We start from the raw sequence: 27,082 nt of genomic DNA, 5'->3' as shown, positions 1-27,082 counted from the left end.
GAGGAAAGGTCCGTTCCTTCATTCTTTTGAGGTGCTGGAAACCATAGAAGGATCACTCAGCAGCATGAGAGAGGCTCTTGCAGAACTCCCTTCGAAGAGAGGAGGAGAACTTCTTCAGGGGAAGCGTCCCTCGAAGAGATTTTGCAGTGGAGCAATCAGTGATGAAACACGAAAGTCTGCAATGTTGTGATTGTAGTAAATGTTGGAGGAACTCAGTGAACCCTTCTTCAAGCCCGAAACCGCGGGACGATGTCCTTACCTCCTATGGACACTGTGAGACTGCCTGAGTTCCTTCAGCATTTCTGTGTTTTTGCTGGAATCTCAGTGTCTGCAGAGTTTTGTGTTTTACTCCATCATTAGGTTCAGTGGAAAAGACGAACAACCTGAACAGACCTTTTGATAGATATTTCTACTGATTAGTCTCTTGTCTTTTTCCCAGAACCCTGATACATGAAGACAGTTTGTTAATTCAGGTCAATCACGGAATAAAAACTAACTTACAGAATCAATCAATTATAGCTGAAAATAAAATCAGAAGAGCATTCTGTAAGACGGTGGATCAATGAAAAGATCTTTTTGAATAAAACAACTGTCATATCCATTAACAACTTATTTGCAGTTTTTCTGGAAGAAGCTTTTATTTATTGAGTTAGTTTGGTTACAGTTAGAAGCAGACAAATGATTGGTCTGTGTGAAGGTAACACACGTGAATTCTGCCCAATCTGAACATTGTTACAAGGAAACTGCTCTTGAAATAATCGAGGCCAATTGTTTTTAAATGTGATTCAGGCAAAACCACTTGACATGGGTCCACGAAGTGTCCCACATGGTACACTCGGGAGAGAGAAAAATGAATGAACAGGAACCAATCATAGAATCCCTGATTTTCATCCTGGATTCCTCTGTGTCTGACTTTGCCAGCAGATGGTGCCACAAACCCAACTCCATTCCCCCGCCCGCGACACCAGCAACGGGTAACTGAGGACATAGGTAGGTAATCATGGCATTGCATCAACCCCGAGACTTTCCAACCTGTCCTGGATTCAGCACAGGACTGAGCTTGGAAAAACACAATCTCAACATGTAGCCCTTATAGGAAGTAAAAGGTCACCACCATTTTAGGCCGAGGCTTGAGCTAAAAGCAGACAGGTGGTGCCTGAATGAAAGGATGGGGGAGGGTGGGCTAGGAGGAGGGAGGAGGCCAGACTAAGGGGTTATTGGTGGGTTTGGGTGTGAGGGTTGAAGAGTACAAAGCTGAGAAGTGATTGGGGAGGGGATGTGGCTGCTGCAGGAAAGGAAACAGAGGGACAGGGAAAGAGAAAGACTGGGGGGAGGGATCAGCAGGAATTGGAGATGTTGTTGTCAATACCATCTGGTTGGAGAGAACCCAGACAGAGTATACAATGATGTTCCTCCAATTTGTGGGGAGCCTCAGTTTAGCAATCCACGAGGACACAGATAGACATCCGTGTGGGAACGGTGTGTGGATTTAAAATGGTTGGCCCCTGTTATTACAATGGACAGAGTGAAGGTGCCCAAAATGGTTGGCCCCTGTTATTACAATGGACAGAGCGAAGATGCCCAACAGAATGATCTTCCCGTCTGCATCCAGTCTCTAAATGTAGAGGTCACATCAGGAGCTGTTTTTTTCCCTCGCCTTATTGCTCATTCCACAAGGAATCAGCACTGGAGCTCACTTTAGATCTGCCTCCTTTTCAGATCCTCCAGACCTCACTTCCCAGTGATTGCCTAACTGTGTGGGATTGTTTCATGGGTCACTGGAAGTGGGAGCTGACCATCAGGATGGTCGAGCCTGCTCCACCATGATCTGGCCATGGTCTCAGCTCCACCGACTTGCCCTTAATTCCTCCACAATGTTAAAATCTATCTCACTCTGTCTTAAATACATTTAATGAAGCAGCCTCTACTGCTTCTTTGGGCAGAGAATTCCATAGATTCACTGCTCTCTGGGGAAAACTGTTCTCCTCATCTCCATACTAAATGTACTCCCTGAATCTTGAGGCTATGCCCCCTCTTTCAAGTTTTAGCTACCAGTGGAAACATTCCCCTTCCTCCCTTTCATATGTTATATGTAACATTTTTCAGAATTCCAGAAAGTACAGGTATTCCCCTCTTTACGAAACTAGAGCGTTCTTATGAAACCTTTCATAAGTTGAAATGGCATAAAGCGAAGACCCGTTCACTTGTATTGAAGGATATTTTCATAAAGCAGAAAACTCATTCAAATTTCTTTTGGATAGCAAACACAGGTTTCTTCATAAAATGAAAATTTGCATAAAGTGAGTATTCGTAAAATGAGGTATACCTGTACAGTCTCAGGTGATTCAATCTCTCCTCACAGGCTAACCCCTTCATCTCTGGAATCAACCTGGTGAATCTCCCTTACACCACCTCCAAAGCCAGTACACCCTTTCTCAAGAAAGGAGACCAGAACTACAGGCAGTTCTCCAGATGTGGCCTCACCAGTACCTTGTACAGTCGCAGCATAATCTCCCTGCTCTTAAATTCAATCCTTCCAGCAGTGAAGCCCAACATCCCATTTGCCTTCTTCATCACCTGTTGCGCCTGCAAACCAACCTTTTACAATTCATGCACAGGTGCTCCCAAGTCCCTCCATGCAACAGCATGCTGCAAACATTCACCATTTAAATAATAATCTGATCCACTATTTTTCCTTCCAAAGTGGATGACCTTCCCTTTACCCACACTGTGCTCCATTTGCCAGACCCTTGCCCATTCACTTAATATCTGTCTATATCTCTCCTCAGATGCTCTGCTTCATCTAAACAACTTGTTTTTCCATTCAATTTATTGCCATCAGCAAACCAAGATACATTACACGGCGACCTCTTCCAAATTGTTAAGGGACATTGTGAACAGTTGTGGACCCAGCACCGACCTCTGCGGAACTCCACTCATCCCTGATTGCCAGCCAGAGAAACACTCATTTATTTCAACTCTCTGCCTCTATTGGTGAGCCAATCCTTGATCTGTGCTAATACATTACCCCCAACTCTGTGTATCCTTATCTCATGGGTAAATCTTTTATGTGGCATCTTATTGAACACCTTTTTGAAATCCATGTACACAACGTCCACCAGTTCCCCTCCATCCCCTGCACCCATTATATCCTCAAAGAACTGCAGTAAATTTGGGAAATGTGGCCTTCCCTTCCTGAATCCATGCTGCATCAGCTGATGGAACGATTTCCACCCAGATGCCTTGATATTTCTTCCTTAACAATAGCTTCAAGCATTTTACTATCTACAGACATTAAACTAACTGGCCTCCAGTTACCTGATGTAACAATGGAACACCCCCCACCAATGAGCTCTTTCTACAATAGTATGCATAAATATTTTTCTGCACATTGAGGCTACTCAATATAATAACAAAGACAACAGGGTAACAGCAAATTCTCGTTCACTATTATGGAGAATGAGGATGTGAATTTGGAGTCAGATGCTTCCTGGCCTATTCTACTGGTAGAATATACCTCACTCAGTGGTCAGGAGACAGGAATCTTGTGCACCTCGGTAATAATTACCAAAGTACCCAGGTGTTGACCTGGTGAATGTGCTGGGAGCAACAAATTACTCCTCTGTTGATGGCTGTTCTTCTAGACACAGATGTTATACCATGTAACTAAAACTGAAGGCAATGAAATGAAAGACTTGATTTGAAAAAAAGTGAATCTTCTAAAGAAAAGGTACTGCTGTTTTCCCTGAGAAATTGAATTTGCTCGCGAGTTCTTTGTCTTTTGACAGTTTGAAAAGATTTTGGGATTCCAAGATCTATTAATATGGTCAAGCAGCAAGAAGGCCCACATGTAGCAGAATTGTATAGCTCTTCCGTATGATGTTTTATCAATAATCAGTCAATTTTTATGAAAGTCCCGAGGCTCAGGAGTTGAAGCTGTAAGAATGCGTGGCACGTTCACCAGTACCACAGTGGTTGTGCATTATTGATCAGGGAGTTAGAGTGCACGTCTTGAATTAGTGTAACGTGTTTTCATGGTACTGTGGTTCAAGATGAGTTTGATATTTTTCTGTGTGTGGTAAATATCTAAAGAAAACCAAGTGCTGGATTTCTGCAATAAATAGATTTTATTTCAGTGAAAATACTGAAGTAAACAGTCATCCAATAGCAGACCTGATCGGGAGGGGGACACCTTGGGGACCAGTGACCACAATTCTATTAGCTTGAAGGTAACTATGGAAAAGGTCAACACTAGTCCTCAAATTCAAATCCTAAATTGGGGCAAGGCCAATTTCAACAAGATTAGGCAGGAGTTCACAATAGATATAAATGCTGGAGGGTAATGAAGGGTTTCAGTATGGGATAAGCAAGGTCCTGGGTGAACATGTTCCCAGTGGGGTAAAAAGCAGGAATAGCCTGGTTAACACGAGATGCAGAGGCACAAATCAGAAAGAGAAGCAGGCACGGATCAGGCACAGACAGGCAGGTTCAAATCCCTTGAGGAGTACAAGAAGGAAATAAGGAGGGCTAAAAGAGGTTCCAAGTTGGATTTGGTGGACAGAGCAAGGAAGTGTCCAAAATGATTTTATAAGTATATTAGGAACAAAAGGGTCACAAGCGAAAGTATAGGTCCCATTAAGGAGCAGGAGGGGTGTCTCTGTACAGAGCCAGATGAGATGGGGAAGATCTTAAATAGATCTGTTGTGAATGTGTTGACTGTGGAGCAGGATAAGTAAGAGTGGAAGGTGAGGGAGGTAACTAAAGATGGCCCAGGGCATGTCAGTAGTGATGAGGTGGTAACAGTCTCAGATCATATCCAGGTGGATAAATCTCCAGGCCCAGACCTTCACAGACATTTTTAACTCATCTCTTATGACTGAAGTTCAGGAAGATGGCAAATATGGTGTGGTTATTTAAAAAGAGCTGTGAAGATAAAGCAGAAAACTGCAGGCCTGTTAGTCTGATGTCGGGGGTAGGGAGACTGTTGGAGAGGATTCTGGGAAATTGTGGCAACATTAGGATTGCCAGGGGAACATGAAGGAGGGCCAGCGTGGGTACGTGTGTGGGACATCATCACAAAGTTCATCGGATCTTTTGAAGAGATAACACAGAGGAGAAACGAGAGTGAGGCAGTTGACGTTATTCACGTGGACTATAGTAAAGGGTTTGATAAGGTCCCACAAGGTAGATTGGTATGGAAGGTTAGGGCCTGCAGGATGGGGGCCAACTGTGCTCAGTGATAGGAGTCAGAATGTTTTTCAGTTTGGAGGCCCAGGTGCAGTGGAATGCCTCAGGGTGGTGTACTGGAACTTTTGATCTTTGTAGTGTACATGAATAATTTGGACAGGGATGTTTGTGACATGTGAGTAGCTTTGCTGATGACATGAAAATATGTGCTATAGTGGATTACTGGGTTTACAACAGGATCTACATCAGATGGGAAATGGTCCAAGGAATGGGAGATACAGTTCAACTTGGAGAAGTGTGAGGTGCTGCCTTTGGGTAAATCAAACCAGGGTAGGGCTTATTCTGTTACTAGAAGGGCCCTGAGGGAAACTTTATTCGAATGATTTTAAAGTTGTAGACTAACTGCAAAACCTTCTCGGTCAATCTATATGGTAATTCAGTTCCCTCTTTAATTTGAAGATGGTAAATATTTGAGAAATCCAAGCTACCATTTGACGAACTTCCTCACAACGTGACCCTGAAACACTTTATCAGCAGTTTACGTCAGCATCACAGGAAGCAGGAATGTGCAGAGAACATGTTCTTTCTCGAATCCTTGCTTTCTGTTGTTTCAACCTTGAATCCGGGTTATGATAATTATATTTATCACAGTCAAATAAAACTCCAATAATCCTGCACACTTGGGACTTTGGTGGTGCTAAAATGGCAGAAATCCCAAATTATTGCAGTTTATTTCTATTATAGCTCAGGATATTTCAGTTCTACTTTGTGGTGATAAACAATGGGACAGTAAATTATCAATTAACTGAGTAAATTGAAAGGGGCTGCAGGGACCAGAGCATCAGTACATTGAAAGGGGCTGCAGGAACCAAAGCACCAGTGCATTGAAAGGGGCTGCAGGAACCAGGACACCAGTGCATTGAAAGGGGCTGCAGGAACCAGGACACCAGTGCATTGAAAGGGGCTGCAGGGACCAGAGCACCAGTGCATTGAAAGGGGCTGCAGGGACCAGGACACCAGTGCATTGAAAGGGGCTGCAGGAACCAGGACACCAGTGCATTGAAAGGGGCTGCAGGGACCAGAGCACCAGTGCATTGAAAGGGGCTGCAGGGACCAGAGCACCAGTGCATTGAAAGGGGCTGCAGGATCCAGGACACCAGTGCATTGAAAGGGGCTGCAGGAACCAGGACACCAGTGCATTGAAAGGGGCTGCAGGGACCAGAGCACCAGTGCATTGAAAGGGGCTGCAGGGACCAGGACACCAGTGCATTGAAAGGGGCTGCAGGGACCAGGACACCAGTTCATTGAAAGGGGCTGCAGGAACCAAAGCACCAGTGCATTGAAAGGGGCTGCAGGGACCAGGACACCAGTGCATTGAAAGGGGCTGCAGGAACCAGGACACCAATGCATTGAAAGGGGCTGCAGGGACCAGAGCACCAGTGCATTGAAAGGGGCTGCAGGGACCAGGACACCAGTGCATTGAAAGAGGCTGCAGGGACCAGAGCACCATTGCATTAAAAGGGGCTGCAGGGACCAGGACACCAGTTCATTGAAAGGGGCTGCAGGGGCCAGAGCACCATTGCATTGAAAGGGGCTGCAGGGACCAGGACACCAGTTCATTGAAAGGGGCTGCAGGAACCAAAGCACCAGTGCATTGAAAGGGGCTGCAGGGACCAGGACACCAGTGCATTGAAAGGGGCTGCAGGAACCAGGACACCAATGCATTGAAAGGGGCTGCAGGGACCAGAGCACCAGTGCATTGAAAGGGGCTGCAGGGACCAGGACACCAGTGCATTGAAAGGGGCTGCAGGAACCAGAGCACCATTGCATTGAAAGGGGCTGCAGGGACCAGGACACCAGTTCATTGAAAGGGGCTGCAGGGGCCAGAGCACCATTGCATTGAAAGGGGCTGCAGGGACCAGGACACCAGTTCATTGAAAGGGGCTGCAGGAACCAAAGCACCAGTGCATTGAAAGGGGCTGCAGGGACCAGGACACCAGTTCATTGAAAGGGGCTGCAGGAACCAGGACACCAATGCATTGAAAGGGGCTGCAGGGACCAGAGCACCAGTGCATTGAAAGGGCTGCAGGGACCAGGACACCAGTGCATTGAAAGGGGCTGCAGGGACCAGAGCACCATTGCATTGAAAGGGGCTGCAGGGACCAGGACACCAGTTCATTGAAAGGGGCTGCAGGGGCCAGAGCACCATTGCATTGAAAGGGGCTGCAGGGACCAGGACACCAGTTCATTGAAAGGGGCTGCAGGAACCAAAGCACCAGTGCATTGAAAGGGGCTGCAGGGACCAGGACACCAGTGCATTGAAAGGGGCTGCAGGAACCAAAGCGCCAGTGCATTGAAAGGGGCTGCAGGGACCAGGACACCAGTGCATTGAAAGGGGCTGCAGGAACCAAAGCACCAATGCATTGAAAGGGGCTGCAGGGACCAGGACACCAGTGCATTGAAAGGGGCTGCAGGAACCAGGACACCAATGCATTGAAAGGGGCTGCAGGGACCAGAGCACCAGTGCATTGAAAGGGGCTGCAGGGACCAGGACACCAGTGCATTGAAAGGGGCTGCAGGTACCAGAGCACCATTGCATTGAAAGGGGCTGCAGGGACCAGGACACCAGTTCATTGAAAGGGGCTGCAGGGGCCAGAGCACCATTGCATTGAAAGGGGCTGCAGGGACCAGGACACCAGTTCATTGAAAGGGGCTGCAGGAACCAAAGCACCAGTGCATTGAAAGGGGCTGCAGGGACCAGGACACCAGTGCATTGAAAGGGGCTGCAGGAACCAAAGCACCAGTGCATTGAAAGGGGCTGCAGGGACCAGGACACCAGTGCATTGAAAGGGGCTGCAGGAACCAGGACACCAGTTCATTGAAAGGGACTGCAGGAATATTCTAAATTGACGAGAAAGGGATAATATTGTTCCATATGTTATATGTTGTATTAAGTATTGCAATATAGTGATGTTTCTGTTTTTACTATTTGACTCTCCTCATGTATTGTTTCCTATAATATAAAGAGATTGAAATTGAAAAAAAGGCACTGCCGGAACTGGGGCACTAGATGGCACTGCAATAAGTAGTGATGGTAACCACAGAACATGACAGCACAAAAACAGACCCTTGGGCCCATCTAGTCTGAGCCAAAGTATTATTCTGCCTAATCATACTGACTTTCACCCTGACCATACCCCTCCACACCCATCACATCCATGTACCTGTCAAAAAATTTTTAAATGTGAAAAGGGAGCCTGAATTTGCCATTTCAGCTGGCAGCTTGTTCCATACTCCCACTACTCTCTGGGTGGAGACATTCCCATGAAACTTTCCCCCTTCACCCATGTCCTCTGGTTTTATCTCATCTACTCTCAGTGGAAAAAGCCTACTTGCATTTACCCAATCAATACTCCTCAGAATTTTCTATACCTCAATCAAATATCCTCTCATTCTTCTTCGCTCCAGGGAATAAAGTCCTAACCTGTTTAATCTTTCCCTGTAACTCAATTCCTGAAGTCCGGGTAACATCCTAGTAAATCTTCTCTGCACTCTTTCTATCTTATTGATATCTTTCCTGTAGTTAGGTGACCCAAACTGCACACAATCCTCCAAATGCCTCTTATACAACTTCACCAGAACATCCCAACTCCTATACACAATGCATTGATTTATGAAGGCCAAGGAGCTGTCTTGCTGATTGTTGACCTTGGAACTTGCATGAATTCAGTTATTGCTATCAACTTGTAATTTTGGTGTTTTTCTATTAATTTGGGAAATACTGTAAATATCCCTCCCTTACAAAGTAGTGCCAGGAAGTAATGGAGCGGACACAGGATAAAATGACTTTGCCAGAGTGGGTTAGCTGGGGTCCCACAGGGGACTACAGATGCTGGGATCTGAAGCTAGAGGAAATCAGTGAACCGAGCAGTGTCAGTGGGAGAGAAGCAACGGGGAATGTTGCGGCCAGAATCCTTCCTCAGGGTGCGATTAGCTTGCTGGGCATCATTTTTATTTAGGAGTGAATAAGGCAATGGGCAACGGAGGAGTTGGACTCAGATATGCAACAGTAGCCCCCCAAATTGAGCTGCTCACCGATGTCTTCATGAGAACAGCCTCTCACAATCTGGTTCACAACAAGGCTGTTGAATGAGGTGAGGTCACTGTGTCTGGGCAATTGCGAACAAAATGGAGTTTTAACAATGACGTAAGCCTCAGCTACTGCCAATCAAACTGTCTGCCAGTAAACATGGACTTTAATGCATAGAATTGTATTCCTTTGAAGTAATGAATGATGTAGCAGGTTTAAGCACAGGACCAGGCTCTTCAGCCGACATGATAGCCAAATTAAACTGAACCTCTGCTGCTTGCACCTGAGCCAATCTCTCCATTCCTTCAACTCATGTGTCTGTCGAGAAGCCTACAAATGCTCTAGTCGTTTCTCCTTTCACCACCTTCCCAAACATTTTTAAAATCTCTTGCTCTTTTTCCTTTCTCTTGAGCCAACTTGTTTTCATCTCTCTTTCTATTTCTTTCTTCCTGATTTGCCATCAGACACTTCCACCCTAACCTCTCATTTCTTCTCAGTTGAGTCATAACACATTTCACAGTTCTTCCGTCCAAGTGCTTCTGGCTGCAAGACCATTACATTTTTGCTGTACTCAATTCCTAGCTGGTCTGTTTCCCTCACTCTCAGCTCTCCATATGCAGCCACTCCAGAGTACGCTTCCTCCTGGCAGAAGTGGGTCACTTTACCCCTTGCACTTGTGGCACCGCTGACCAGTTCCCTCACTCGCATTGTCTGCATGCTCAATACCTCCTGAGGGCAAGCTCATACTTATACCACAACACAAGCTTTTGATGGCTGATTTTGTAGCTTTAGTGAAAAGAATACTACAAGTACTCAGCAAACTTGAATTTTCTGAGCAAAGTCTGCACAATCCTGATTTTGTTGTCAGTGCATGGTGGCAGAGAGTTTTACAGAAAACAGCCCCACTTGTCCCCCTAAGCTAGTCCCATTTGTCTATGTAACTCTAAATCTTTTCTTCACCTGTTCTTGTCCAAATGTCTTTTACACGTTACAATGGTACCTGTCTCTACCACAGTTCATGGAAACAGCATCAACATGCATTGATTACCACTTGAACTGTCCACTGAGAATCTCAAACATTTAAAATTTTTTATTAATCCTCAAATTCTCTGCAAACAAGGACCTGTTTGCAAGGAGTAATGCTTGTGTGGAAGTTCAATGTCGATGTAGATTGGAATTCTGAGGTCACTGCCGGGTGACATGACATCAAAGGACAAGACACAAAGGACTGGAGGAACTCAGCAGGTCACACAGAATCCACGTAAAGCAACAACAGTTGACTGTTTGGACCTGAGCCCTGCTTCTGGAGTGCTGCAAATCAAGCAGACACCCGAATGGGAAGCAGGGGGTTGGGGGGGTGGGGGGGGGTGGTGAAGGGGGAAGACACACTTCTGTGGGGTGACACACACTCCCATTCCTCCTTCGTCACAAGTTTCCAGCTCATCTCAGGCATTAAATGATTTTGCAACTAACATGTTAATTAAGTTTCAGCATTGAGTTAATTACTCATTTCATTTTACAGCTGTACATGATGACCAGTTTAACAGCTTCTCTTAAATCATACATTGGGATTGTAGTTTCTGAATTAGCAACAAGTATAATTCATAAATTTGACCATTAAGTACAAAAATACCAAACCTCTTACTATGCATCTGTCGCTGACAATGTTGTGTAAGAGAAACTCAATAGTTTGAATGAAATATAATTAGTGTGAAGAGCATGTAATGATTGATGATGGGAGTGACTGATACAGATGGGAGGTGTTGCTGACAGCCGAGGGAACCCATCACTGCAGGCTGATGCAGGACGAGCACTGTCCACCTCAACCCTTGACCAACCACGCTCCTCATGTGTGCACCTCCTCATCTACACCTGATTCTTGTCTGCCAGCTCCACCTCACTCATGGAGATGGGCACCGCTCCCCGTCTGGCACTTCTCCCTGTCTGGCCCTACTCCTAGAGACTGGCATCAAGACTGGGACGACTCCCTGAGACTGGCATCATTCCTAGAGACCAGCACCAATCCCTGAGACATCTGGCACTGCTACCCATCTGGCACTGCATCCCGAAACTGGGACCGCTCCCGGAGTCTGGCACAGCTCCGCGAGACTAGCACCACCCTGTCTGGCACCACTCCCCGAGACTGGGATGCTCTCTAAGACAGGCACGGCTCCCTGATGGCACTGATCCCTGAGACTGGCACTGCTCCCAAAGACTGGCACAGTTCCCCGAGACTAGGACCGCCCTCATCTGGTGCTGCTCCCTGAGAATAGCACTGCTCGTAGACTAGCACCGCTCAAAGAGACTGGCACTGCATGGGGTCTGGCACTGCTCCCAGACATTGGCAATGCTCACAGAGACTGGCACTGCTCATGGAGACTGACACCACTGTAACTGACGAGTACAGAAACCAGAGCTCTATAGCTGTTCAGGAAGTTGCAGATGGAGGGTCTCAGGAGTGGACGGGGGCTATGGGAAGAGGGAGAGGTTGGATGGACTGAGGTATGAGGAGAAGGAGGAGCGGAGAGGGTTGTGGGGTCAGAGGGGGAGTGGATGGGGGTGTGGGGTCAATGAGGGAGGTGGGTGCAGGTGCGTGGAATCAGAGTGTGCAGTTGAATTGGGGACAGGAAGTGAATGGTGAGAATTTTAGGAATTGATATATTTCAAGAATTTAATGAAGTTTTGCAAATAATATTTAATTTAATTTAACTGAACCAATACTTCAGTTATATTTTATTTTTAAGTCAGGTTTTCTTGGACATGGAGCTTGTTTCTGTAGTTTTCAGTTAAGATGTGAAATGTAAACTGCAGTTGAATGAAATCCCAAACAGCCCCTCATGGTGGATACAATACCCCACTAACAGGCCGAATCTCACTCACTGTTCAGCTTAATGCCTCTTACCTTGAGAGGACTGGGTGTGGATAAATTTTTTAATTAAGGCATCGGTCGTTTGGGTGTAAAGATTGAGAGCATATTTCAAGGACTGCAAGTCGGGGCTCTTCTCTAAGAATGTTTTCTTCAAACCACTGCCTCCAGCATGGAAGTAATGCTAAAGGAAGAAGAACACAAGATTGTGCATTAAATAACAACAAAATTGAACACTGGTTGACACAAGTCAGCAGAAATTTTCTTTGCACTGAAGTATATCCAGAAGTGTTTAAATCCCAAAACTCTTTCTGTTGACCAACTGAGCAAAGCTATCCACCAACGTACAACACTTTGAGACAGAACTCAGCAGGCTGTGGCAATTAAGGGCATGTTTACTCGTGACCTCAGCCATTCTGCCCAGAAGACTTGGATACAGAGCAGATTTTTTGGTCCCAGCCTATATTGGGCTTAGTTAATATGGGACATGAGGTGGGCTGGAGGTTACAGCTGTTAGGAATGCCCATTTAAATCGATGGGTAAAATTACCATGGCATTACATCAACAAAATTCATGGTTTCCCATTCAATTGTAAACACTTGTTGCAGAAAAATACAACAAAATATAACATGTATAATATTTTAATATAGAGACACAGCACAATAACAGGCCCTTCTGGTCCATGAGCCCATGCGTCCAAACACAACCTTGTGACCAATTAATCTACCAACCTCATATGTCCTTGAAGAATGGGAGGAAACTGGGAAACTGGATGGCACAGAGGAAACCCACCAGTCATGGGAAGAACATAAAAACTCCTCACAGACAGCACCGGATTTGAAGCTACGTTGCTAGTGCTATAATAGTGTTGGGCTAACCGCTGCACTAACAGTACTGCCCCATTTAACTGTGTTTAATACAGTTTACATTACAATTGTTACAGGCTACGTTCCACATGCAGCTGAAGTAAGGACTCAAAAGGATGCTTCTTCCAATGTAATAGCAAATGTCATTCCATTCCATCTCAGCACTGACCCTAATCCTGAACCAACACCAATCCCCATTAACATCAATACCACACCAAAACAAACCCTGGTCCACTCCCATATAACATCAATCCCACACCAACACCAACCCTGTACCAAAACCAATCCCCATTAACATTAATCCCACACCAACACCAACCCTGTACTAACCCTAATTCCCATTAACATCAATCCCACACCAGTACCAACCTTGTACCAACACCAATCCCCATTAACATCAATACAACACCAACACCAACCCTGTACCAACACCAATCCTCATTAACATCAATCCCGCAACAACACCAAGCCTTAACCAACACCAATCCCCATTAACATCAATCCCGCACCAATACCAACCCTGTACCAACACCAATCCCCATTAACATCAATCCCGCAACAATACCAACCCTGAACCAACACCAATCCCCATTAACATCAATCCCGCACCAATACCAACCCTGTACCAACATCAATCCCACATCAACACCAACACTGGACCAACACCAATCCTGTACCAATACCAATCCTGAACAAACACCAATCCTGATCCAACACCAATCCTGAACCAACACCAATCCCAAACCAACACCAATCCTGAATCAACACCAATCCCAGACCAACACCAATCCTTAACCAACAGCAAATCCACCCCAACACAAATCCTGAACCAATGCCAATCCTGTACCAACACCAATCCTGAACCAACACCAATCCTGTACAAACACCAATACTGAACCAACAGCAATTCTGAACGAACATCAAACCTGTACCAACACCAACCTGAACCAACACCACCCTGAACCAGTTCCAATCCTGAGCCAACTCCAATCCTGAACCAACAACATTCTCACACCAACACTGAATCAACCTCATTCCTCAAACAACTCCAATCCTGTACCAACACCATCCTGAACTAACACCAATCCTAAAGCAATACTAATCCTGAACCAACATGAATCCTGAACAAACACCAAGCCTGATCCAACACCATTCCTGAAACAACACCAATCCCGAACCAAAACCTATCCCAGACCAACACCAAACTTTAACCAACAGCAAATCCACACCAACACCAATCTGGAACCAACCCCAATCCTGAACCAATCACACAACAACAACAATCCTGAATCAACCCCACTTCTCAACTAACTCCAAACTTGTACCAACACCAATCCTGAACCAACAGCAATTCTAAATCAACACCATCCTGAACCAACACCATCCTGAACCAGCCCTAATCCTGAACCAACTCCAATCCTGAACCAACTACAATCTCACACCAACACCAATCCTGAATCAATCCAAATCCTGTACCAACACCAATTCTAAACTAACACTAAACCTGTACCAACATCAACACTGAACCAACTGCAATCCTGAACCAACAGCAATCCTGAATCAATTCCAATCCTGAACAAACACCAATCCTGAACCAACACCACCCTGAACCAGCTCCAATCCTGAACCAACACCAATCTCACACCAACACCAATCCTGAATCAATCCCAATCCTGTACCAACACCAATCCTGAACCAACAACAATCCTATACAAACATCAATCCTGTACCAACACCAACCTGAACCAACACCATTCCGAACAAGCCCCAATCCTGAACCAACTCCAATCCTGAACAAACAACATTCTCACACCAACACCAATACTGAATCAACCCCATTCCTCAAACAACTCCAATCATGTACCAACACTAATCCTGTACCAACACCATCCTGAACTAACAACAATCCTAAACCAATACCAATCCTGAAGCAATACCAATCCTGAACCTACACCATTCATGAACAAACACCAATCCTGATCCAACACCAATCTTGAACCAACACCAATCCCGAACCAACACCAATCCGGAATCAACACCAATCCCAGACCAACACCAATCCTTAACCAACAGCAAATCCACACCAACACCAATCCTGAACCAAGACCAATCCTGTACCAACACCAACCTGAACCAACACCATCCTGAACCAGCTCCAATCCTGTACAAACACCAATTCTGAACCAACATCAATCCTAAACCAACACCAATCCTGAACCAACATCAAACCTGTACCAACACCAACCTGAACCAACACCATCCTGAACCAGCTCCAATCCTGAACCAACTTCAATCCTGAACCAACTTCAATCCTGAACCAACAACATTTTCACACCAACAGCAATACTGAATCAACCCCATTCCTAAACCAACTCCAAGCCTGATCAAACACCAATCCTGAAACAACACCAATCCTGAACCAATACCTATCCCAGACAAACACCAATCCTTAACCAAAAGCAAATCCACATCAACACCAATACTGAACTAACACCAATCCTGTACCAACACCAAAACTGAACCAACACCAATCCTGAACCAACCCCAATCCTGTACCAACACCAATCCTGAACCAACACAAATCCTGAACCAACATAAATCCTGAACAAACACCTAGCCTGATCCAACACCAATCCTGAAACAACACCAATCCCGAACCAACACCTATCCCAGACCAACACCAATCTTTAACCAACAGCAAATCCACACCAACACCAATTCTGTACTAACACCATCCTAAACTAACACCAATCCTGAACCAACACCAATCCTCTACAAACACCAACCCTGAACCAACAGCAATCCCGCACCAACATCAATCCTAAACCAACATCAATCCTGAACCAACATTAAACCTGTACCAACACCAACCTGAACCAACATCATACTGAACCAGCCCCATTCCTGAACCAACTCCAATCCTGAACCAACAACATTCTCACACCAATACTGAATCAACCCCATTCCTCAACCAACTCTAATCCTGTACCAACACCATCCTGAACTAACACCAATCCTAAAGCAATACCAATCCTGAACCAATACCATCCTGAACCAGCCCTCAATCCTGAACCAACTCCAATCTTAAACAACACCAATCTCACACCAACACCAATGCTGAATCAATACCAATACTCAACCAACTCCAATCCTGTACCAACATCAATCCTGAACCAACACCAATCCTGAACCAACACCAATCCTGAACCAACACCAACACTGTACCAACACCAACACCGAACCAACAGCAATCCCGAACCAACACCTTTCCTGAACCAACCCCAATCCTGAACCAACTTCAATCCTGAACCAGCATCAATCCCAGTCCAACACCAATCTTGAACCAACAGCCATTCTGATCCAACAGCAATCCCGCACCAACAAAAATCCTAAACCAACACCAATCCTGTACCATCAATCCTGAATCAACACCAATGCCACACCAACGCCAATCCTATACCAACACCAATCCTGAACCAACACCAATCCTCAACGAACACCACTCCTAAACCAATACCAATCCTGAACCAACACCAAATCCACACCAATACCAATCCTGAACCAACACCAATCTCACACTAACACCAATCCTGAACCAACACCATTGCCACACCAACAGGACCAATGCCATCAGCATCCACACACAATAATTACAACATCAGCATTGCACATCAACCAAACTAAAATCATCGACAGCCCTGCACCAAAAAGGCCATTGTCAACAACACCCCTACAAACCAACAACCTGAGACCAACTTGACTCTGGCCAAATTCTGGTGATTTCACCATCAGAACCTGCATGGAATGTATTTCAGGCTTGGAATCCCCACTCTTTGTGCGGAAATACCTGACCGGAGGCGAGGAGAAGAAAGATAAATTAGAACACTAATAAATTTATCAATTTATATATTTATTTAATATTTTGATTAATTTTTTTTGTTTTTAAAAATATTTTAGATTTTTCACAGTTTGACCTTGCTTTATCATTATTTAAATAATCTAAACAGCTTTCAAATCTCTTCTGGAATTAACACAATTTAACCCTATCCCCACACCCTACCATCTTTAACAAGCAAGACTCCGTCTCTAGCCTTTCCATACAACAATGGTGATTGGAGCAATCGAGGGGAAGGGTGTCATTGCCTCAAAAGTTGAGGGATGCCTTAGAATGCTGTCTCCGCAGCAGCAAAATAAAATGTATAATGTCAACTTAGAAAATGGAGGAGTCTGAGAATACAGCAATGATACATAGAAATGAATAAATGTATTCCATTGAAAAAAAAACATATAATATAAAAATAAAGTCACATTGTATGAACAAATTTGGGAACCATACATGGAACATAACAGAGAGAGCTTGCCTTGGACTTCCATCCCCTAAAACGATAAGAAGACAAAACAATTTGATTTAGTGTGTAAAAGTAGATGACACATTCTTCTTGTTTATTTTTCCTTTGTGTGAAGATATTGTTTTATGGTTTTATTGTATTGTATATGTTGAATATTTTTTGGTTTTGGAGGGGGGTGGGAAGGGGGGAGGGAGGGAAAGGGGGAAAAAGGGGGAAAATGCCACTGTGTATATTTAATGAAAACATTTGTAAATATTTTGGTTTATATGGTTCACAGTGTGAAAAATAAAAAAAAATATAAAAAAAGAAATGTATACAAAAGAGAGAAATGTAAACAAAGGTAAGCAAACTATGCAGTACAGAAGAAAAAAAATTCAGTAATAAATAATGTATGAAGAAATAAAAAAAAAGAATGCTGTCTCCCTGCTCCAGTTGTTGTGCCAGTATGATTGCTGGACCTTACTGACCCAGGTAGGTAGTGGTGACCATTTGTGTGAACAGGCTGTTGAATCCAACTCAACTTAATGCAACTAGACGTTACATGTACAAACATACAACCCATGAGCAGGACTTGGGCACTTGGCTTACCTCACCTGCTCATCACCCTCGCAGAGAAAATATACCTCATCAAATCTCTCTGTAATGTCTAAAGTCTTTGGTTTTCCTAATCATTAAACTTATAGCTTGTTTTCAACTAAATTTACTTTTATACTGACCCAAAATATATTTTTCATCCCCATTTGTGTAACATGAAATTCTCCTCTCCATAAACAGCATAGGCAGGAATCACAGGTTTGTAGGAATTTTTTAGGAAAGTCCTAAAGACAATATGACACCAAGAAACCTCACCCTGACTGGGCGTGCTCTAGAATTCACCAAGTAAGTGTGTTTCATTCCTGATGACTTGAGGGCAACTTTGTACTTCGCCATTCGTTTCCAGGAAATGGCCCAGACTCAATTTTGGCTGAATACAGAACCTTTCTATCCAGCAGCCAATTTGAGGTGAAGAAACAGAGATTTGATAAAGGATGCAGACCTGAAACACTGGCTGCCCATCTCCACCCCTGGATACTGTGTTCCAGCAATTCTTTTTTTAGTTAATTTGAAAAGAACCTTTGAAGATCCATTGTTTCCCCCACTGTAGCACACATCACCAATTTTGTTGTAACCTTGTACAGTAAAGTGAAGTGAACTTCAAGTAATTTAAATTCTTACTTCATCAAATGTTCTCAAATAGACTGAAATGCTCTCACTTTCCTAATGAAGTACATTTCCAACACATGTCTTAACTAACAATGAGCCCAATTCAAAGTCAGACTACAGGGATCAATACTGGTAAATTGGGTTAGAAAAGTCCATTTGTTAGCGCACTTTGTTAGTTCAGGAGGGGATCTGAACACCAATGTAATTAAAGAAAGGAGAAGATGTAAAATGTACAGCAAAACATTAGAATCTGAAATTAGATGCCCATTCCACAGAATATCAGCCATACTTTAGAAAATAGAATAGTATTGGTTTGCGATAAAGATAACGAGTTACAAAAGTGCACATATATCCTTTCTTGCTACAACCAAACAGGTACTTCACACATCAAAAACAACTACACAGGTGTACATTCAATGAAATTTAAGAGGTAGATGCTAAATATTTAGTTCACATAGTGCAAGGAAAATAAGGTGTTGTTATAATAGTGTAGACAGCCCTTTTTGTGGAGTTGGAGTCCTTTATGATTTGTGCAGTGAGAGAATTTTCATAAAACAGATTGGACCTAAAGCTCAGCGCGTCTCAGTAAATTGAAAATTCAATTCTAAAGTTTTCTTTGAAATAAATCAACGAAAGAAAAAGAGACTGTGGATTGTTAGCTCTGCAACCCTGTGGTCTGCATGCTACCTGATTTCATAGCACCTCAGCATGAGGAGTAAGACTGCTGTTACTCCTGTTACTTCTGCTGTTAATGGAATGTCAGGCTGCTATCTATTTACTCCTTTGACGACTATCTCATGGCTTGGCTTCGCGAACAAAGATTTAGGAAGGGGGCTGTCCATGCCTGCTGTAGGCTCGCTGGTGGTTGACGAGGCTAATGCGGGACAGACGTGCTTGGCCGCAGCGGCTGCGAGGGAAATTCTGTTCTGGGTTTGATGCTGCTGTGTCACAGTTCTTCCCCCATCGCCTTTTTTCCTCAAGGCCAGCCCTACATGCTTTCTTGAAGGAGACAGACTGGTGAATGTGTGTCGTCAGGCCATGTGATCGGAGGCTAGAGCAGACTATCTAATTACAAGACTAAATGACAAATGGTTATCTTATACATGATAATGCTGGGACAAAGTGATGTAGTTTTGTGTTAGTTTGACAAATATTTTATTGACATTGACACCTATTTTGTACTTTCCTCATTCAGGTTAAAGAAAACAGGGAGGAATGTAGAATGATTCCTATCCTAAGAGTAGGACTTGGAGATTCACAAAATATGCCAATCCACGGGACGTGGTAATAATTAGCCTTCCATAACCCCAGGTGAAGGTTCCTCATTCATTTCGTGGGTAGTAATTGGTGTGGCATTTAAATGATGTCTCTTTAGACCGCCTTCTCACAAAACCTCAATCTGCTGATCCATTTCCTTCCTTTACCTGCTGAGTCAAACTGATCCTGCAGTAAGTGTACAGTAAGTGCTCATGCATGTTTTTAATGCCTTTGCAACAAATTCATGTACTGTTCTCACCAAACAGACAAAACAGAACATTCACCAAGGTCAACTCTTGAACCTCAAGAGAATTAATGAATATTTTAGACCTCCAGAGTAAATATTGAAATTCATTTATATACATGATCATATACAGAAACTCTGTCAAAAACACATTCTTTCAAACTCAAAGGGTTCAATTCCCAATTAAGAGGCCCTAGATTTCTTCATCAGTTCTCTATTCCACTTTCTCCACACAATCAATTAATTTGTTGGGTGCATCATGCAACTCTCCAGCATAAAACAAATGATATCTCTTTTGCTCTAATGAGACACCCATCATTATCATTGATTGTGTGATACCATCCAAACTTGTTCACAGAATACCCGCGTCAGAGCTGTAAACCCGTGTTTACTTTATCATGACCTTCTTGGAAATCTAATAGTTATCACAATTAGTTTTAGTCTTCTGAGGCTAAATGTAAATATGATAATTCTTACAAAACAGAACATTCACCAAGGTCAACACTAGCATTGGGAAGACGCTACATGAGAGAACCTTTCATATTTAACTATTCATTAGTAGTAACGTGGGAATACAGTCCTTCACATCTGTGATCTGTTCATGGACCACGTCTCTGAAGACTAGTTGGTTCTAAGGTGATAGCTGTAGGCATGACATCGCTAGGCCTGGATGGGGAAGGTGAAGATAGTTTTTAATTTTAGAGATGCAGCAGGGTAACAGGCCCTTCTAGCCCATGAGGCCATGCTGCCCAGGGTAACAGGCCCTTCTAGCCCATGAGCCCACGCCACCCAGAGTAACAAGCCCTTCCAGCCCATGAGCCCATGCCACCCAGGGTAACAGGCCCTACCAGCCCGTGACGCCATGCTGTCCACGGTAGGCCCTTCCAGCCCACACCACCCAGGGTAACCGGCCCTTCCAGCCCATGAACCTATGCTGCTCAGGGTAACAGGCCCTTCCAGCCCATGAGCCCATGCCACCCAGGGTAACAGGCCCTTTCAGCCCATGCTGCCCAAGGTAACAGGCCCTTCCAGCCCGTGACGCCATGCATTCCACGGTAGGCCCTTCCAGCCCACACCACCCAGGGTAACAGGCCCTTCCAGCCCATGAGCCTACGCTGCCCAGGGTAACAGGCCCTTCTAGCCCATGAGCCCACACCACCCAGAGTAACAAGCCCTTCCAGCCCATGAACCCATGCCACCTAGGGTAACAGGCCCTTTCAGCCCATGCTGCCCAGGGTAACAGGCCCTTCTAGCCCGTGACACCATGCTGTCCAGCCCACACCACCCAGGGTAACAGGCCCTTCCAGCCCATGAGCCTACGCTGCCCAGGGTAAAAGGCCCTTCTAGCCCATGAGCCCACGCCACCCAGAGTAACAAGCCCTTCCAGCCCATGAGCCCATGCCACCCAAGGTAACAAGTCCTTTCAGCCCATGCTGCCCAGGGTAACAGGCCCTTCCAGCCCATGACGCCATGCTGTCCACGGTAGGCCCTTCCAGCCCACACCACCCAGGGTAACAGGCCCTTCCAGCCCATGAGCCTACGCTGCCCAGGGTAACAGGCCCTTCCAGCCCATGAGCCCACGCCGCCCAACATACCCATGAGACCAATTAACCTACCAACCTGGTACGTCTTTGGAATGAGGGAGGAAACTGGAGCACCTGGGGAAAACCCACTTGGACATGGGGAGAATATACAAAGTTCTTACACACAGCTGTGGAATTGAACAACTGGTGCTGCATTACCACGGTGCTAACCGCTTCATTAACCATGCCAACCTGAAGTTCTAAGGACAATTTAGAATTTGAAATTTACAACCACATTTATCTTAAGAGTGATGACTCTCTCCAGTGCCATCTGCACCCTAACTTCTGCCCACCTCCTTATAACTACAGGACATCAGAAAATGACAGGAAATATGCCAGACTTGCATGTCACTTGCAATGGAGGATGACAAGTGAATTCAGTCCCTCCCCCCCCCTCCACACTGACTGAGCAACGCCCGTTCTGGGCCTTTACTCCTCACCATTTACCTAACTATTATTCACAAACATCGATACAGGAGGGAAACATTTCCCTTTCAAATGTTCCACACATTTGACAAGTTAACTGAGAAGGTAACACTGTAAAATCCAAATGGTGACCTGGTCTGAACTGTGTATTAACTATGGGCATCTTGCAGTATTGCCCAATTGTGTCAGGAATGGAGAAAATATTAAGACAGGAACCCGATCAAACACAGTTTGTAACTTTCCTTCGAGCGTTCTTATTTCATCGTGTCATGCCACTCACAAGGGAATAGATGTCTGCAGCTGGAATAATGGAACATTGTTTTTGTGTTCACTCAACAAATATTCAGAAAAAAGAATTAACATTTGCATGTCAAAATGATTAATCTTTCCTATTCCCTCTTGCTGTGGATGTTTAATAGGTATTTTCTCTAACAATTCCAACACTCGATGGCTATTTCTGTTTTTTGACTTGCTCCTCATCTCATGCCAGCTCTGCTTTAATGGCTAACTGCATCAAGCAACTTTATTCCCTAAACAACTGCTTCAATTTCTTCATTGGTTCCCAACCCGAAGTTCAATTAGGTTCAGGATGACACATCAATAGTCACAGTTGTCCAAATGCAATTGCATCAATTAATCAAGAGTCCTGTTTAAGGAATTCATGAACATATTTCCACTGAAAAGAACGAATATCTTGTTTTCATTAATGAAGTGTTTTCCCATGAAAGTGGGTAAAGATGTTAATGGAAGTTGTTCTCCCAAGAGAATAACCAGCAAAAAATCCTTTGGCCTGTTTGCTAATCAAGGACAACTCATCGCTTTCTCTCTGCATTGAAAGTGAAAGGAAGAAACTCACCCAGAGGATCTGTGTACACACTGCCCGTAAACACTTTGCCATTAGTAGTGGTCAGCGAAGGGGTTTCGCCCGTCCAACGACAGGCTGGCAGAAAAAGATTTTGCAAATGCCTAGCTCAGAAGATAGCTTAAGTTTGTTGAAAGGTACCCTGTGTGTCCTTGCTGGAGAAATTAAACCAAAACCTTTTGCTAATGTGAGGTATTCCACAGAAGCAAAATCTTCAATCCTTGTCACCTGAACCTAATCTCCACAGGTGACCTTTATGTTCCTGTGGGAGATGATAAGGGGCAATGTTTTCTCATTTAGTACTCAGACGTCTGAAAAAGGAGCCAGATGGATATCAGGATGAGGTAGTTGTTGCAGCTTCTGATCATGCCAAGATACGAACACCTTGGTTTCGCCGACCCAGAATGCTTATCACAGCCATAGCTGGCAAACACGGAATCCTCACTCTTTAATCCCATGGTCGTGATTTTTCATTTTAAATCAAAATATTTCTTATTCTTTAATGAAATTGACAGGAATCAGCTTAACCAATTTATATTTCCTTTGACCCTGTTACACACATGACACCACACACAGCCCATAGGATAAAGGAATCTCAGGGTTGTATGTACTCTGACAATAAATCGGAAATCTATGAATTGTCTGTACAGCATTTAAATACTCACACAACCCAATGGCCCATTGCATTTGTTTGTCGGTGTCCGAGGATTGGTGTGATGGCTGAAACAACGGTATCAGGAGACACTCAAAAAACATTTGCAATAACGTAAAAAATATGATCAATTTTGATTGAGTCACCCACACTTTTGCATTGTTAATTAAATTAAAATACTTGATTTACAAACCCTTTCATAACAAGAAACACCCCAAATTGTGAGATTGCTGGGGCATTGAAAAAGATCTTTACATCCTTTCTAGCAGTAGTTCCTCAAGAACTGGAGAGTAGCTGATGTCGTTCCTTTCCTCAAGACAGGAAATAGGGAATAAAGCAGGAAATTATAGGCGGATGAGCCGCATATCAACGGGAAGGAAACTATTGGAAAGGATAGGGTTTGCACACACACTTGGAACATCATGGCCAGATTAGATAGAGTCTACATGGCTTTGTGGGGGATGGGTCATGTCTTACAAACTTGACTGAGTTTTTGGAGGAGGCGATGAAGCTGGTTGATCAGAGTAGGCAGTGGATTTGTCCACGTAAGAGTTTAGTGAGATGTTTGACATGGTCCCTCATGGTAGGCTGAATCAGAACTCATGGGGAGTTGAGAGTTTGGATTCAGAATTGACTGGCCCAGTGGAAGGTAGGGAAGAAATGTGTTACGCTGGCTGGAGGTCAGTGTTAAACCAGAGGGCACACGTTTAAGGTGAGGGGGTGGGGAATATAGTCATTGGTTGGAATGTGGTGCCTGGGCTAGAGGATAGACAGATAGGATGGTAATGTTTAAGAGAACCACCGGAATATGTAGTGAATAGAAGGATATGGATCATGGGCAGGCAGTAGAGTCTCAGTTCATGTTCAGCACAAAGGCCTGTATCAGGACTGTATTGTTCTATGTTCCATAAGTTATGTATCTGCGAATGTGCGAATTCCTTCACCTTTTGATGTAAAGCGGAATTAACTGGAACCATCTAAAATCCCCAGCTTTTGATTTCACATTGGCAGCACAGGAGAGGAATTTAAAATCTTTCCAAGGCTGGAGTGTTGATGTATCAGACAGGAGGAGACTGACGATGATTGGCTTTGAAATGAGACAATAACAGGCCTGTCTGAGATGAAAACAAGGGGGATGGAGATTCCACACGGCAATCTCCCTGAGATTGTCATATTGTCTGGATTATTCAATAATATTAAATCTAGCTCTTCACCAGATTTGTTGTTAAGGGACAGCTGTGTGTGGCGGAGATTGATTCCCTCTGTTTCAGAGTTTCTAATCAACAATTTTATTTATGTCAAAAATAGCCATTATAGTAAGCAAGCAGAAGCCTCGGGCTACCAATTTCAATGCTGCTTCTCATCTTTATTTTTATCAACAGCGTGGAGAAAATAATTGCAGTACAAAATGACTCAACCCAGAAGTGTATTTGATCTAAAGGCTACAACGTTAATGAAAAAGAAATGTAATATTGTATGCTTTGGATGGTTCACATTTGCACTGAACAGGCATATATTACCAGCTTTATATTTGTGAGGATAATCAATGGTGAGGTCTAATCATCTGAGCACCTGCCAGTGAAATGGGGTTCGATCTGCATAGACACGAGAAGAACAAATATAACATTACTGCAATAAAATGTTGCCTGGCGGTTTGGTGAGAAGATATCTGACTGCTGCAGCACAAGGCATCCATAGACATATGAAATAGGGCTTTGGAGATAATATAAAGGTGTTGATGAGAAAGGAACTTGGAAAGGCAGGAACTGAGCTGGGGATTTGTAGCATTGGTCCAGATCAGTGGCTCCCAACCTTTTTTTTTCCACTCAGATTCCACCTTGAATAATCTCTTACCAATCACAGTGCACCTATGATTAGTAAGGGATTATTTAAAGTGAGACCACCCTCTCACTTCCTTGTGTTCTCTATGTTTAAAGGAAGAGGGAGGTTTTGGCACTCTCGGTTTGGCAAACTTCATAAACAAGGCACAGATCCAATTGTGGTGGAAAAAAAATCGTTCTACTTCAGAGTCCCTTTTGTAGTCAAGATTGAACCATAAAACATTACTTCTGAAAGGAGCGGAGCTCACTTGGAATTCGGGAAGATAAAATTACCTTTATGGTAGACAGAACAACTTCCATGATGGCACATTGACGTGGACTGAGACTTCTGACCTCCTCCCGAATCACATGTTCCTAATTAAGAAGAGTGTCACAGGAAACAGTCAATTAACAAAGGTGTTTAAAAATAATGTGATCATTACTCAATTATTAGAGAAATACCTAACCAAAACATTAATGTTTCCAGCCACAGTTTAAGAAACCAGTAAATTAAGCAAATTAGATTTTTTTAAATCTTGAAGAACAAGACAGCCTTTACCATGAGGTAAATAAGACCTGAGAATGAATGCACCAGTCCCTAGATCCCTCTGTTTGACGACACTTCCCAGGGCACTGCCGTTCACTGTGTATGTCCTGCCACGGTCAACAACACTTCCCAGGGCACTGCCATTCACTGTGCATGTCCTGCCACGGTCAACAACACTTCCCAGGGCACTGCCATTCACTGTGCATGTCCTGCCACGGTCAACAACACTTCCCAGGGTACTGCCGTTCACTGTGTATGTCCTGCCACGGTCAACAACACTTCCCAGGGTACTGCCATTCACTGTGCATGTCCTGCCACGGTCAACAACACTTCCCAGGGCACTGCCATTCACTGTGTATGTCCTGCAATGGTCAACAACATTTCCCAGGTCACTGCCATTTACTGTGTATGTCCTGCCACGGTCAACAACACTTCCCAGGGCACTGCCGTTCATTGTGTATGTCCTGCCACGGTCAACAACACTTCCCAGGGTACTGCCGTTCACTGTGTATGTCCTGCCGTGGTCAACAACACTTCCCAGGGCACTGCCATTCACTGTGCATGTCCTGCCACGGTCAACAACACTTCCCAGGGCACTGCCATTCACTGTGTATGTCCTGCCACAGTCAACTTCCAAATATACATCACTTTGGCCTTCTCTCAGGTAAGGTCCATCTGCCATTTCTTTGTCCACTTTCCCAGTTGATTTGGATTCCCTTAGACAAGCTTCGTCACTGTCCACTGTATCATCAATTTTGTGTCTTATGCAAACTTAATTGTCAGGCATTTTCATCCAAATAGTTGAGATATATGACAAACAACAGTGGAGCTAACACCACTCCCTGTGCCACCCCAGAGGCACAAGCCTCCAATATGAAAAGCAAGTCACCTCCACCTACCAGACTCGTACCACCACGCCAATGTTGGATCCAACTGGCGAGCTCATTCTGGATCCCACCTGGCCTAACCTTCTTGACCAGCCGACAATAGGAGCCCTGTCAAATGTCTTTTCTTTTTCTTCCTTTACTATTTACTATCTCTTTAATTGTTTTGTTTTCTTTTGATGTTTGGGGAGAGGGCGGGAGAGGAATTACAAGTAAATTTATATTGTACTTGAATCTCAGAAGTGA

At 44.3% G+C, this 27,082-nt stretch overlaps 1 protein-coding gene across 3 annotated transcripts in view; it reads right to left on the bottom strand.

Moving 5' to 3' along the window:
* LOC138749470 (protein unc-13 homolog C-like) overlaps positions 1–27,082 on the bottom strand; it is an 877,967-nt gene that overhangs the window by 6,624 nt on the left and 844,261 nt on the right. For all 3 annotated transcript variants that reach the window (XM_069910841.1, XM_069910842.1, XM_069910843.1), the window contains 2 exons: positions 25,700–25,780; positions 12,180–12,327 (listed from right to left, as the gene is read on the bottom strand). In XM_069910841.1, the coding sequence (XP_069766942.1) occupies positions 12,180–12,327; positions 25,700–25,780 (229 nt within the window). The remainder of the gene's footprint in view (positions 1–12,179; positions 12,328–25,699; positions 25,781–27,082) is intronic.

This window comes from Narcine bancroftii, chromosome 14, assembly GCF_036971445.1.
Source record: "Narcine bancroftii isolate sNarBan1 chromosome 14, sNarBan1.hap1, whole genome shotgun sequence".
Lineage (NCBI taxonomy): Eukaryota > Metazoa > Chordata > Chondrichthyes > Torpediniformes > Narcinidae > Narcine > Narcine bancroftii.
The sequence above is the reverse complement of the archived record's forward strand: the minus strand, read 5'-3'. Positions and strand labels throughout refer to the sequence as shown.